The sequence below is a fragment of the Macrosteles quadrilineatus genome, unplaced genomic scaffold (assembly GCF_028750875.1).
Source record: "Macrosteles quadrilineatus isolate MER2022 unplaced genomic scaffold, UCM_ALF_1.0 Scaffold_1__1_contigs__length_201487025, whole genome shotgun sequence".
Classification (NCBI taxonomy): Eukaryota; Metazoa; Arthropoda; class Insecta; order Hemiptera; family Cicadellidae; genus Macrosteles; species Macrosteles quadrilineatus.
In genome coordinates, this window is record NW_026542594.1 from 114,080,162 (window position 1) to 114,093,859 (window position 13,698).

Sequence of the window (13,698 nt, forward strand, 5' to 3'; positions counted from 1 at the left end):
AAGTTGTAATATCTTTCTTTGTTGAATTTTTTTGTTAAATGAACATAGCTGTCATGATGATATTGTTAAAATGTTACACAATTTGATTAAAGAAACAAAGTAAACCCAACAAAACAACAATTTTTATTTAGAGAAATAATAATTTATCTTTGAGTACTTAATTGAAATACTTAATAATTTATATTCTAACTATGTAGTATTTATGTTTAAATTCACTTTCAGTTTAAGTGTGGGACCTGAACAAAAGAGATTTAGGCACAAGTGTAGATTTACAAAGTATCTGATGACCAGGTAGGAAAAAATAAATGGAAATTATCATTCTAAAAGAATAAAATAAAAGTAAAACTCTTTTATTAATGTTTTACTAGTTGAACTACAAACTTGACTATTTTACAGTCTTTTACTGATAGTTTAGCTATGACAGATGAACGCTTGAGACTTGAACAAACCCCACAATGATTATTTACATCTAAAATTGTCACTAACACAATTCTATAACGACAATAGAAGCTAAAAATATGTCTTTTGCGACAGAACATACTATCCCTAACAGTTAGACAAAATATACAATATATATTTACCCTAATTAATTTATTTACAGATATTTTTTACATAACTTGAGGTCCATTGTACAAAACGTGTAACATTAATGGAATGTGTACATTTTTATAATAATAATAAACATATTTCCTGACACAAACAATGTGCATTCAAAGCTTATCTAATACTTTTCAAATAAACTTTTGGGAATGAAGGTGAACCACTTGAAACAGTAATTGAGATTGGATCTATGCAGACTGAAAAATGTTCCAGTAACAATTAGTCAATAATTATTGTGGTAGATTGTAATAATCAAACTGGGGGAAATTCCAATAACATTTGTTAAAACATCAATAAATATTGCTTCATCAAGTTTTAGTATATTCTTATAGTTACTAACAATAATGATGAATATACATAATTCATAACATAGTTTTCCAACAATTACTGGAGAATGAAAATTATAGACATAAATAGTCAGATCCAAACATAATAAATAATACTAATAATTTCTAAGAAATAAATCACAGAGCTGTTGAACTTAGGTAATAGGTATCCCTCTGAAGTAAATGATGAAACATTTCGTTGCTAACTGAAGAAAATTGTGACTAGTTAAATCAGTCAATAAATACAATAAAAGCCAACTCAGACCAAACATGATGTTTGCTATTCGTGTAGGTCAAAACAGGAACTTTTAACCTTAGAACTCAAAAGAGGATACAAATTTGGAGGGAAAATATTAAATCACAAAATATTACAAGTGTGTCTCATTATCAGCTGTGCTAACGAGTTGAGATGCTTGAGACAATTTATTATTAATGATGTGTCGGTTTACTACTTTCAAAGTCAGTATAAAAAATTTCTTTCTTCTACAATATGAAGGTAAGCAGTGCCATAAAAAAGGTTTAATTAGCTTCAGTCATCCAGTTCAAATAAAGTAGTTTTTTTGCAAAATATGTTTCAGAACATTGTTGAGCTATTATCAGGCTCCATGCAAAATGTAATAACACCATTTGTAGTTCCTAACCAGATCAGGGGCATTTCCACATCTCATGGTGTAAAAAATTAAAAATAAATACAAAGGTTTAGTCTGTATATGAATTAATAAACAGTCTAACCTTGATATAACAAACCTCAATATAACAAATTCCCTAATATAACATTTTTTTAATCCGTTAGAAGTCTCTATAAGACACAATGTATATTTCACCTCTACATGGCGAATATAATATATTAACAACCTTGATTTAACAAATTTGTGACAATCCCCGCTAATATAAGTCGCCTCAATATAGCCAATTTCATAGTATCAGGACCTCTACATAGCAAATTTATCCTCTACTTAACAAATTACCTGCTTCTTTCCCTCAATATATAATGAAACCCACACATAATTGTTTTTACGCCACACTACATTATTTTTACGAACTTCCCACGCAAGTATTTAGTCCAGAAAACAGCTGTTTGCCGCCAGCTTATTCAAATGGGGTTTCATTGCGTACTACTGTGCTGCAATGAGTTTTACCGGACACCAATCAGCTGATTGTACTGTATTTAGTATTTAGGTGGCAATGAGTGGTTATAAACAAAAACATAACCTCTCAATGACTAGTGATTTTTAGTCCTTTAGTTGGTGGAAATATATAAGGATTTGTACAGATTTAGTAGTATGGCGTAAACTATCGTACGTCACTCGTCCAAAATGTGTGTACCGGACTCGTATGGTAATCCCGTACTCGACTTCGTCTCGCACGGGAACGGCCACACTCGTCCGGTAAACACTTATTTTCAGGACTAGTAACGTAATATACTATTGAAACACCACGGATCCTTTGATGAAAATTAAGCAGAAAGCTGACTTCAAAACACTTGCGCTGACAATCGTCTGCTCCGTTTTACACATTGTCTGCTGTGCGCTATACTACAGGGTGCGGCAAAAGATTTTTTATTGTACTGTGGTTTTTATTAACCATGGTCTCACTCCCCGCTATTCTCTTGGATAATCGAGGTTCTACTTTACAATATAGTAGCCTATGCTACTTTAATTGTGTTTTGATGACTTCAAACCTTGACCTACGTTGACCAATGCTGTTTGTGAACCTCGACTTCAAGCCTAACCTCTATATAACCAGTTTTGTTTTAATGAAATCATTGATGTAACAAATATTTAGTCTGGCCCCTTAAGATTTGTTATACCGAGGTTAGACTGTAACTGAAATATAGCACAAGCTTATTATGAGAACACATGTACTAACATAATTACAAACTTACTACAAACAATAATTTGATATATAAAAAAAATATATAAAATTGAAACTGTACAAATATTGTATAAAATGATCAAATACAAGTAAAAAATATAAAAACAACAAACAAAACAAACTTTACACTCCATTTGAACAAATGCCATTAAAATACAAATTTTTTGCTTCTTTAATACTACAATTCCAGATTTAAAAAAAAATCACAAAACAAATGGTAACATTTGATAATTAATTATAATAATGCACTAAGCAATGCAACATACGAGTTAGCCTTGCCTACATAACCACCTTTGAGTAATCTACAAGTATAAATATGACAGCAATAACCATCCTATAATGTGATAATAGATTTATTTGGTCAAATCAATGTTTGATCTTACAAAAAACGACAAGATGTTGTGAAACATGTTATAGACAGGCACATGGTTAGGAAAATATGATTTTTCTAAAAATAAAAAAAAATAAACTCTAAATGTTGAAATTTTGTTGTATTAAGTAAGCTACACATATTTTAATGAGGCTACTTAATTAGACATTCACAATTGACTGGAAATAGTGAATAGAATGTTCCTAGTTTGAATTCCATTTGAGCGTGTTTGAAAAAGAGCGCAGGGTGAGTCTAGAATATATTGAGGTGATCTGTGTAGCTTTGTTACTGACTAAAATCAGCTGCTTCTACTTTTCAGGAGCATTTATTTGAAGCCAAATGGTCTGGGACAGTTGGGTCCAGGAAACGATTATTATTCTAATCAAGAATAATGATCCTAGAACAAGAGCAACAAGCCTGAATAACAATATCTCCCCATTGTGACATGCAGCTGATAAGCCAAATACTTTGAATGTCTTTACTGTAATCAACTAATTCCAACTCAATTATAACTTACTTCAACTTTAAAGGAGTTACTGATATTTCCTTTAGCCACACTTAAAAAGTTGGCAAAAAACAAAAAAACCTTACATTGAACTCTATCTAACTACTCCCAACATTTTTAAAACCAGTTAAAAACTGTGGGAGGAGTTTTATCCACAACAAACCACTTGCATGTTAATCATGTACGGAATAGAAGATGCACAGCGTGTAACAAACCACATTCCTGAATTACACGTTTCTCAGATGTGGTGCTATACCGGTTAGTGGATATGCAGGCAAGTCTCAATAACATAATGTTATTGTCAACTCTAAAAGTACATACACAAAGCTGTAGACTAACTAAATATTAAATACTGCAGCTAAAAGTCACAACACACAACGAGTCTTTGGGATGAAATCTGAAACAAACCAAGTGAGCATTTATATAAGAAAAACACCAAATTGCAGTCTATTTTACTTCACAAAAATAATTTGTTTCAATTACTTACTAAGGCATAATATTTATGTAAGAGGAACCACAGTCTGTTATAAGCAAGATTAAAAACTGTTTAAGAAGTCAGATTTTAAATAGGCTACTAGAAAATTGAGTAGGCTAGATTCGCCTCTTGCCGACATAACAAATATACTCCTGATTAACAAATATGGGTATAATTAATATATTTTTTTGTGTTTATCGTAGTGCTAAATTGTATATCCCAAAACAATTACACCCCTTTATCCACATTTTAGCAAAGTGAAATGAAAAAAAAACTTTTAGCAATAATTAGTAATGAATTTCAATCAACAATTTCTGACCGAATTCGACCATTTTTGTAATGAAAGATTATCTGATTTTCTTCATTTTTTTATTCGAGCTGGAAATATGTAGGCTACATGTTTGATCTCTTTGCGTGACCCACCCAAGTGTTACCCACAGTTGGAACCATTGATTTACTTACATCATACTGTTTCGAGTAGCCTAATTGTTAACTACAACTTGTTTAGTATGTACCAGGTGAGTTTAGGAGTCCTTGCGTAGAGAGGCGTGACAGCCCTGACACACTCTCACAGGCTTCAGTATTCTCAGCCGAGATATCTCTGACTCAAACCTGCTGCACCTGTGTAACAAGCAAACTACATTATCCGCTGACTTATGTTATGTTCACTATTTAAATGTTATAAATACATTAACAATTTGTATTAATTATATGTTCTAATCCACAATATCTACATTGCTCTGAGTCTAATTGATATACTCTTATTCACTGATTCTTCAACAACTATAAATGTAATGGAACATGTTTAGCTTAATGCTGTTTCTATTAAATGAAAATACATTATTTTAGATTTTTGTTGTTTAAAAAATATTATTTACATATGTAGGTGTGAGGATGGTGAAATTTCAGTTCGGATCTGATTCAAGTCGGATAGTTAAGGCTCGGTTCGGATTGGATTGGATAATTAGAGGTTCGGATTAGGATATTTTCGGATTCGCATAGTTTGACGTTCAAGTACTTAATAAATAAATAATAAGGTTGAAGATATAATTTTCATATTTATAGACAAAAACTACATTATGAATTGTTAACTATTCACTATTTTGATATTGTAAGTCATTAATCTTGGTTCAGTTATAAAAACTGAAGATCAAATTCACAGCTCACTCAACTTCACAAAAAAGAATACCGTACCTTATATCTTGATGCAAAGAATTTATATGGCAAGGCCATGTCTCATTGTTTGTATCTTGATACAAATAATTTATATGGCAAGGCCATGCCTCAGTGTTTGTATTTTGATGCAAAAAAATTTTATGGCAAGGCCATGTCTCAGTTTTTGTATCGTGATGCAAAGAATTTATATGGCAAGGCCATGTCTCATTGTTTGTATCTTGATACAAATAATTTGCATATCAAGGCCATGTCTCAGTGTTTATATCTAGATGCAAAGAATTTATATGGCAAGGCCATGTCTCATTGTTTATATCTTGATAAAAATAATTTATATTGTCTCAGTGTTTGTATCTTGATGCAAGAATGTATATGACATGGCATTTCTCAGTTTATACCTTATATCTTGGCGTAACAATTTATATGGCTAGGCCATGTCTTCGTATTTGTATCTTGATGCAAAGAATTTATATGTCAAGGCCATGTCTCAGTGTTTGTATCTTGATGCAAACAATTTATATGGCTAGGCCATGTCTTCCTATTTGTATTTTGATGCAAAGAATTTATATGGCAAGGCCATGTCTCATTGTTTGTATCTTGATGCAAAGAATTTATATGGCAAGGCCATGTCGATCTCGTTGTTTGTATCTTGATACAAATAATTTATATGGCAAGGCCATGTCTCAGTTTTTGTATCGTGATGCAAAGAATTTATATGGCAAGGCCATGTCTCATTGTTTGTATCTTGATACAAATAATTAGCATAGCAAGGCCATGTCTCAGTTTTTGTATCTTGATGCAAAGAATGTATATGGCATGGCCATGTCTCAGTGTGTACCTTATATCTTGGTGCAAACAATTTATATGGCTAGGCCATGTCTTCGTTTTTGTATCTTGATGCAAAGAATTTATATGGCAAGACCATGTCTCAGTGTTTGTACAGGCCCGTTTTTGACCATGTCAGCGCCCTAGGCACAACTAATAGTAGCGCCCCTTTGCAATATATAACAGGGTGACCACCAACCGGGAAATCCGGAAACTAAGCGTGAATTTTTTTGAACCAGGAATTATGTGTTAATTTTCTACCTGGAATTGTCAATTTACAACAGTGACGTTTCCGTGACCACGGGAGACGGGAGGCAATAATATGTCTCCACAAGGCCTCAAGGAATGATCAAAACTTTGCCGTGATCGCATGAGATGATAATAATATCTAAACGACCGCGGGATATGATCATGATTTTACCGTGATCGCGCAATACGATAATCAGAATATTGCCGCGATCGCATGATACGATGATAATGTCTAAACAACCATGGGATATGATCATGATTTTACCGCGATCGCGCGAGACTATGATAATGACTAAATGACCGCGGGATATGATCATGGTCCACACAACCACGGAAAACAGTCAGAAATTTGCCACGATCGCGGAAGACGATAATGATATCCACATAACTGCAGGATATTATTAACATTTTGCCGTAATCGCGGGAGACAATTACGATGTCTTCACGACAGCGGGAGACGATTACGATGAATCACGACAGCGGGAGACGATTACGATGTCTTCACGACCGCGGGAGACGATTACAATGTCTTCACGATCGCGTGGAGACGATTACGATGTCTTCACGATCGCGCAGAGACAATTACGATGTCTTCACGATCGCGCGGAGACGATTACGATGTCTTCACGATCGCGGGAGATGATTACGATGTCTTCACGACCGAGGGAGACGATTATATGATGTCTTCACGACAGCGGGGGACGATTGCGATGTCTACAGGATCGCGGGAGTTACAATAATGATGTCTACTCTACACGGCTGCGAGGGATGATCAGAATTTTACCGCAATCGCGTAAGACGATGATAATGTCCACTCAACCACGGGAAAAATCAGAAATTTGCCTCATTCGTGAAAGACGATGATGATCTCCAAACAACCGCGGGAGATGATTACCATTTGCCGCAATGGCGGGAGAGGATGACAATGCCTCACGACCATGGGAGGCGATGATGTCTTCACGGCTGTGAGGGATTAAAAGAATTTTATCGTGATCACGCAAGAAGATGATAATGTCCACACGACCCCGGGAAAAGATTACAATTTTGCCTCATTCGCGGTAGACGGTGATAATCTCATCACGACCGCGGGATGTGTTCATATATTGCCGCGATCAAGGAAGACGATAATTATGTCCACACATCCGCTGGAAATAGTCAGAACTTTGACGCGATCGCGGGAGACGGACGATGACGACGTATATACAACCGCGGTAAATAATTAACGCATATTAACCGCAGGGGGCCCACGCTTGCGTGGGTACGTGGCCTGGGCGACCACGCGGACCCTAGCTCTCCCAGAGGGGAGGTAATTGCCCGGTGTTGGAACCGGCACTTCAGGTAGGCCACAAGCTATGGACGACTGGACAAGCCAGCCTCTTTGGGTTGTACCCAAAGTGAGAGTACCCAGTGACATTCCCTCCATTCAGGGTGGTGGGGTGTTCAGCTCTGCTAGTGTTGATTAAGTTCATAGATCTTTCACCTGCCTGTAGCTTGTGGTTGTGACTGAGTTCTTCGGGCTCGTCCTACCTGTTGTGTTCGACTGACATTTTGTGAGGCATATCCTCGACTTTGGAAGTAGGCGTCCTGGGAGGTGAAATACTTAGCCCCCAAAGGGGAGGTAAATGCTCGGTGTTGGTATCGGCATTTTCAAGTAGGCCACAGACATGGACGACTGGGCATTGGGTCCCAGTGACATTCCTTTATCCAGGATGGAGGGGTGTTTAGCTCTAGGAGAGATGGAAGTGCATCATATTCTCTAACCTACCTGTGTCTGTGGTTCTTTGGGCTTCGGCCTGCTTGTTGTGTGCGACCAGCATTCAGTGTGGCAAATCCTCGACTTTGGAAGTAACCTTTCCTGGAGGTGAAAACGGGCAAGTACCCGTAGCTCACGGGGACACTCAAGGGCAACGTAACTTTCCGCAGTGTGAGGGCAACGGTTTGTAGGCACTTATGCAAACCAATCCCTGTCTCTGAGCACGGACGGTATGGTTATCTTGAGTGTGGGGGGTTCTTCCCGGAACCTCAATTGAGTCAAGGGTGTCGCCACCTCTGGTGGATAGGTTCATCCGGGTGGGTCCCACTTCTATACCTGCCTCCTTTTGGGAAACTCTGATGGCCTGGCAGTGATGTTGGGTCTGACGGGCAAACGAAGTAGATCGGGTGCTGGGTCCGAGCCCGCCAGGGGTATCTGGGGATCTATCGCTCTGGTTATCTCTGGTTTCCCAGCAACTGGGTAAGGCCTCGATCGGGTAGTGGTGTAAATGGGAGGTTGGGGTTCCCCCTGTCAGCGTGCTGACGGTCCCCTTCCTTCTGGCTATTGATGGCGGGTTTGCCTGTCAGGGATTAGATAGGTCCCGAGTGTTGCTTGCACTAAATGCGTCGGGGCGCTCCATTATGGACCTCTAGGTCCCGACCTAGTGGAACCCAGGTGGAGTGACGCTTAAACAAGTAGCCGGAAACCCTGGTTAGGATTGAGGGGCAACCCTCTTTCCGAAGGGTCTGCTTCGGCAGCCGGTGAGCCTGATGACCTTAAGTCATCCGCCCATGATGTGCAAAAGGTTGATGCGTAAGCTTCGGCCTACATCATGGGGCCCGGGTAAGTCTCACGACAGGTACCGGGTATGCAGTCAGGGGGCTTCGGCTCTCATGACAAATAATGTAATGTAATGTAATGGATGTGTGGACATAATTATCGTCTTCCTTGATCGCGGCAATATATGAACACATCCCGCGGTCGTGATGAGATTATCACCGTCTACCGCGAATGAGGCAAAATTGTAATCTTTTCCCGGGGTCGTGTGGACATTATCATCTTCTTGCGTGATCACGATAAAATTCTTTTAATCCCTCACAGCCGTGAAGACATCATCGCCTCCCATGGTCGTGAGGCATTGTCATCCTCTCCCGCCATTGCGGCAAATGGTAATCATCTCCCGCGGTTGTTTGGAGATCATCATCGTCTTTCACGAATGAGGCAAATTTCTGATTTTTCCCGTGGTTGAGTGGACATTAAATAAAAAATAAATAAAAATAAAAACGTCTTATTAGCCAGCGTTTCTCTGATACATGTCAGTTTTTCAGAACAACTTTTGTCATTAACCTATTCCCCTTACAACTAAACATTCATATCTTTTAAAAACTTTTTAATCTTAATCTTAAAGGTATTGTTGGATGCAACGGTTTTTAGGCTCTCGGGTAGTCCGTTGTACAATGTGGGTCCGAAATATGAGAAACTTTTCTTTCCCAATTCCAAGGTGACCCTTGGAAAGTGAAGCCTCCCACCATGACGTGTCCTACGTTGTATGACCTCATCCCGGACAGAAAGCCTCTCGCAAAGATAGTCGGGCTCACGGAGAGTCAGTACCCTGTGAGTCATGCAGCACGTCAAAAACCTGCACATGGCTTCCATGGGCAACATCCCGGCTGCTTCACGGAAAGGGGAAACATGATCAAATTTTTTAAGGCAGAATACAAATCTGATTGCTGAGTTTTGAATTCGCTGTATTCTGCACATGTCTTCCTTAGTGATACTATTGCCATATGCAGGGAAGCAGTAGTAGACTACTGACAATATCAGTGACTGCATGAGTTGAAGCTTTGCAGCCTCAGGCAGCATACCTCTGAACCTGTACAGACCTCTCAGTCTTCCTATTGCTCGTTGGGAGACATGCGTGATGTGATCTTTAAAATTCAAATTTCTGTCAATAATGACGCCAAGAGTTTTGGCCTTGTCACAGACTGCCAGACTCCTGCCCTCAAGATTGATGCTCAAGCCATTATCTCTTAGTGTCTGTACTAGGTTCACAGGGGCAGTATGAAGTACAGTGCACTTGTCTGGATTTAGCCTAAGCCCATTAATGCTAGACCATTTGGAGATGTTCTCCAGATCAGTGTTGATCTTGTCGATGGCCTCACTCATGTAACCAGGCACATAAGACAAGTGCAACTGGGAATCATCTGCATACAAGTGTGCAGTGCAATGTTTTACACAGCTGGGAAAGTCAGCTGTGTAAAGCGTGTAAAGTACAGGCCCCAAACAGCTACCTTGAGGAACGCCCCGTTTTTTGACGAGGGAATACGATGTTTCACTACCCAATCTGGTAACCTGCATTCGGTCGATAAGGTAAGAGCGAATCCATGTAGTGATTCTATCACTAAAACCCACATATTTCATTTTTGCAATCAGCATACTATGGTCCATAGAATCAAATGCTTTGGAGTAATCAAGCATGACAAGTGAGCTATGTTTCCCTTTGTCCTTGGCATCAATCATGTCACAGAATAAATTGGTCAAAGCTGTACATGTGCTGTGGTTTTTTCTAAAACCTGACTGTAGTTTAGGTAGCAGCCTATTGTCATTCATAAATTGGGATATCTGGTCAATCACTATTTTCTCTAATATTTTAGATATTGCTGGAAGTATTGATATTGGTCTAAGATCTTCTACCTTAGTTGGTGCAGCTGTTTTTGGCAATGGCCTGACAATACTTTGCTTCCATGCATTCGGGAATACTCCACTGATGAGTGACTCATTTACAAGATGTGTGATTGCTTCAATAGCAAACGGACTCACAGCTTTTAACATGTCTATTGATATTTCATCACTGCCTACAGCTTTAGACTTTATTTGATTCATCACTAGTTTTACAGTTGCTTCGGTGACAGCACTAAATCGACATTCGTTTCTTGTTTCATCTTGTTTATTAGTCATATAAAATTTAATAATTTCTTCATCAGCCTTGATACCAGACCCCATTTTTGTAAAATATTCATTAATGTCATTAGCTTCAAAACCGTCAATAGTTTCTACACAATTGTTCTTATAAACTTCGCAATTCTTTATACATTTCCAGAAATCTTTGCTGTTGTTTGTTGTCGACAGTTTGTTGGTAAAAAACCTTTTTTTCGCATGCCAGACCATTGAATTTAATCTGTTTCTTATTTCCTTATACTTATGCCAATCAGGACCACTTCTTGACTTCCAATATCTATTCCTTAATTTATTTTTTTCCCTAGTCAATTTCTTAATTATATCATTTCTCCACGGAGCTACTTTCTTGGTTACCCTTTTACACACTATAGGTGCGTGGCTATCATATACTTTTCTAATTTCATTGGTCAACGCATTTTCAATATTATTTACTCCTTGTAAGATCGTTATCTTTTTCCAATCTATTTCAGAAAGTTCTCTTACCGCTTGGTCAACATTGAATTTTGAAAAATCCCTATATCTGATCATCTTTGGTTTCTTTTGTTCTTTTCTTAGGATCAATTCACAAAAAATAAGCTTGTGGTCCGTAATTGACTTCCCTCTGTGATCTAATATGCTAGGTGCATTTATAACGCCGATCCTCTTGACTTCAACCGACCTGTCCACGAATATGTGGTCTAACAAGGTGGCTGAAGTTGCTGTCACCCTCGTAGGCTCGTTTATTAACTGGATTGTATTTGATTCTCTCAAGAGTCGGCATAAATATTTAGAATCACTACTTGTTTTTGACATAAGATCAACGTTTGTGTCACCCAGACAGATCACAGAGTCGACTTCAACTGCTAAGTCAACAAATAGGGAGTGAAACAAAGAATCAAGGTTAGTGTATCGTACATTGGGAGGCCTGTATACTACACACAGACCCAGTCTCTGGCTTTTTAGCCTGATGACAACAGAAAGTGTTTCTATACCAGGTGGAAGGTTGGCTGGAAAAATATGTTGGTCATACATAATTCCTTCCCTGATGTATAAAGCAATGCCTTCACCGGCTTCCTCCTCCTCAAATAAGCCAGAAATGTGGTGGCGATCAGAGCGCAACAATCTGTATCCTGGTATATTGAAGTTGTCTGAGGGAGTGTCAGGGTGAAGCCAGGTCTCTGTCACACCAAAAATGTCAAAATTTAAATCAAGGACAAGTTCACACATTTCAGTGAATCCAGTGTTCAAAGAGCGTATGTTTAGGTGACCAATTCTGACATTGCCCACACCTCCCCCTCCGACTAGTTTTCCGACACAGTGACAACACTCTGACTGCCGCCATGGCCACAGTCAGCTGCAGCCACCGCATCATGGCCCAGTACAGGAGAAAGCGGGGTAGGCATTAAGTTGACATCACCCTGACCAGAGACATGTGGGTCATTCTGAGACTGCAAAAGGGTCCCAATCACATCCATGAGCAAATGCCCGAGGCGAGAAACAGCTCGTCGGCTGAAGTGCACTCCATCACGGGCCAGATCCCCTCTGCCAACACACGTGTTAGCCTCCACGAATGTAACACCGAAGTTGTTACACATCAGCTCAACCTGGGTGTTAAAGTCGTGGAGTGCTCTATAACTAACGTCTCGCCTAATCAGAACACTGTTCAGAACTAATTTTGAATTTGGAAAGTGTGTTCTGGCAGAGTACAAAAGGTCAGCCATGCTGTGGAGAGCCTCACGTTTCCCATGACCCCCATTGTACCCCGGGCCCCCCCCGATAGCCACGTCTGAGATTGTTGCATCCAACATGAAAATATATCACAGACAAACTTACACCTAAATAACCTAACAATACATTCTTAATGTCTAAAATCTTTCCCCCTGGACAGCATTTAACATATGCCCCCTTCTCTTTGCACATATTTGTTGAGTACCTTAAGTGTGAGTCCCCAATTACAAGTACATTTCTTAATGTCTTGTGTTGTCCGTCCGGCTTCTCCTCCGACCTAGGTGCAGGTGAAGTGTCACAGTGTGGAGTCGTAGGCCGAGGAGGTGTGCAGGGAGCAGCAGAGCAAGCAGGGGTAACAGTGCGGAGTGAAGCTGGGGTAACAGTGTGCAGTGAAGTCTCTTGTTTCTCCGCAGCTGATAGCTCCGCTAGCAGGCTCATGTCGGAAGAAGATCTTCTCTGCCTTGCACGACTCTCAGCTCTTCTCAGTTCTCCCCTCAAGCATTTTATCTCTGCCTCCAACACTTCTATTGAAGTCATCAAGCGCTGGCGGTCAGCGGTCAGGTCAGCTACTTTCTGTTGGCTTTCCAGCAAGATGCCTTCATGGTCCACATTTGACTCTGCCCTCTTCTTTAGCTGTTTATTTTCGGCCTTGATCTTCTCCAGGTCAGCGGTCAGACTACCGATGTCAGCATCAAGTTGATCCTCCAACTCACAACAAACCATGGATTTTTCTTTAAAACTTTTGTTTAAGTCCATACAACGACTTTCAGCCATGCTCAGTTGATCTTGTAGCTGATTAATTTCTCTGAGAGCTTCTTCGTTGGACTTACACACGTTGTTGAGTTTTTCCATTAAGCTGGTCACATGCGGAATCAATTTTTC

The 13,698-nt window shown here is 39.2% G+C and overlaps 1 protein-coding gene across 1 annotated transcript in view; it reads right to left on the reverse strand.

Annotated features, from left to right (window-relative positions):
* Nucleotides 1-2,368: 2,368 nt before the first annotated feature.
* LOC128983547 (WD repeat and FYVE domain-containing protein 3) overlaps nucleotides 2,369-13,698 on the reverse strand; it is a 143,451-nt gene continuing 132,121 nt past the window's right edge. The window contains exons 59-60 of the mRNA XM_054402862.1: nucleotides 4,667-4,772; nucleotides 2,369-4,073 (exon numbers count right to left, since the gene is read on the reverse strand). Coding sequence (XP_054258837.1) covers nucleotides 4,676-4,772 — 97 coding nt within the window. The 3' untranslated portion in view covers nucleotides 2,369-4,073; nucleotides 4,667-4,675. The remainder of the gene's footprint in view (nucleotides 4,074-4,666; nucleotides 4,773-13,698) is intronic.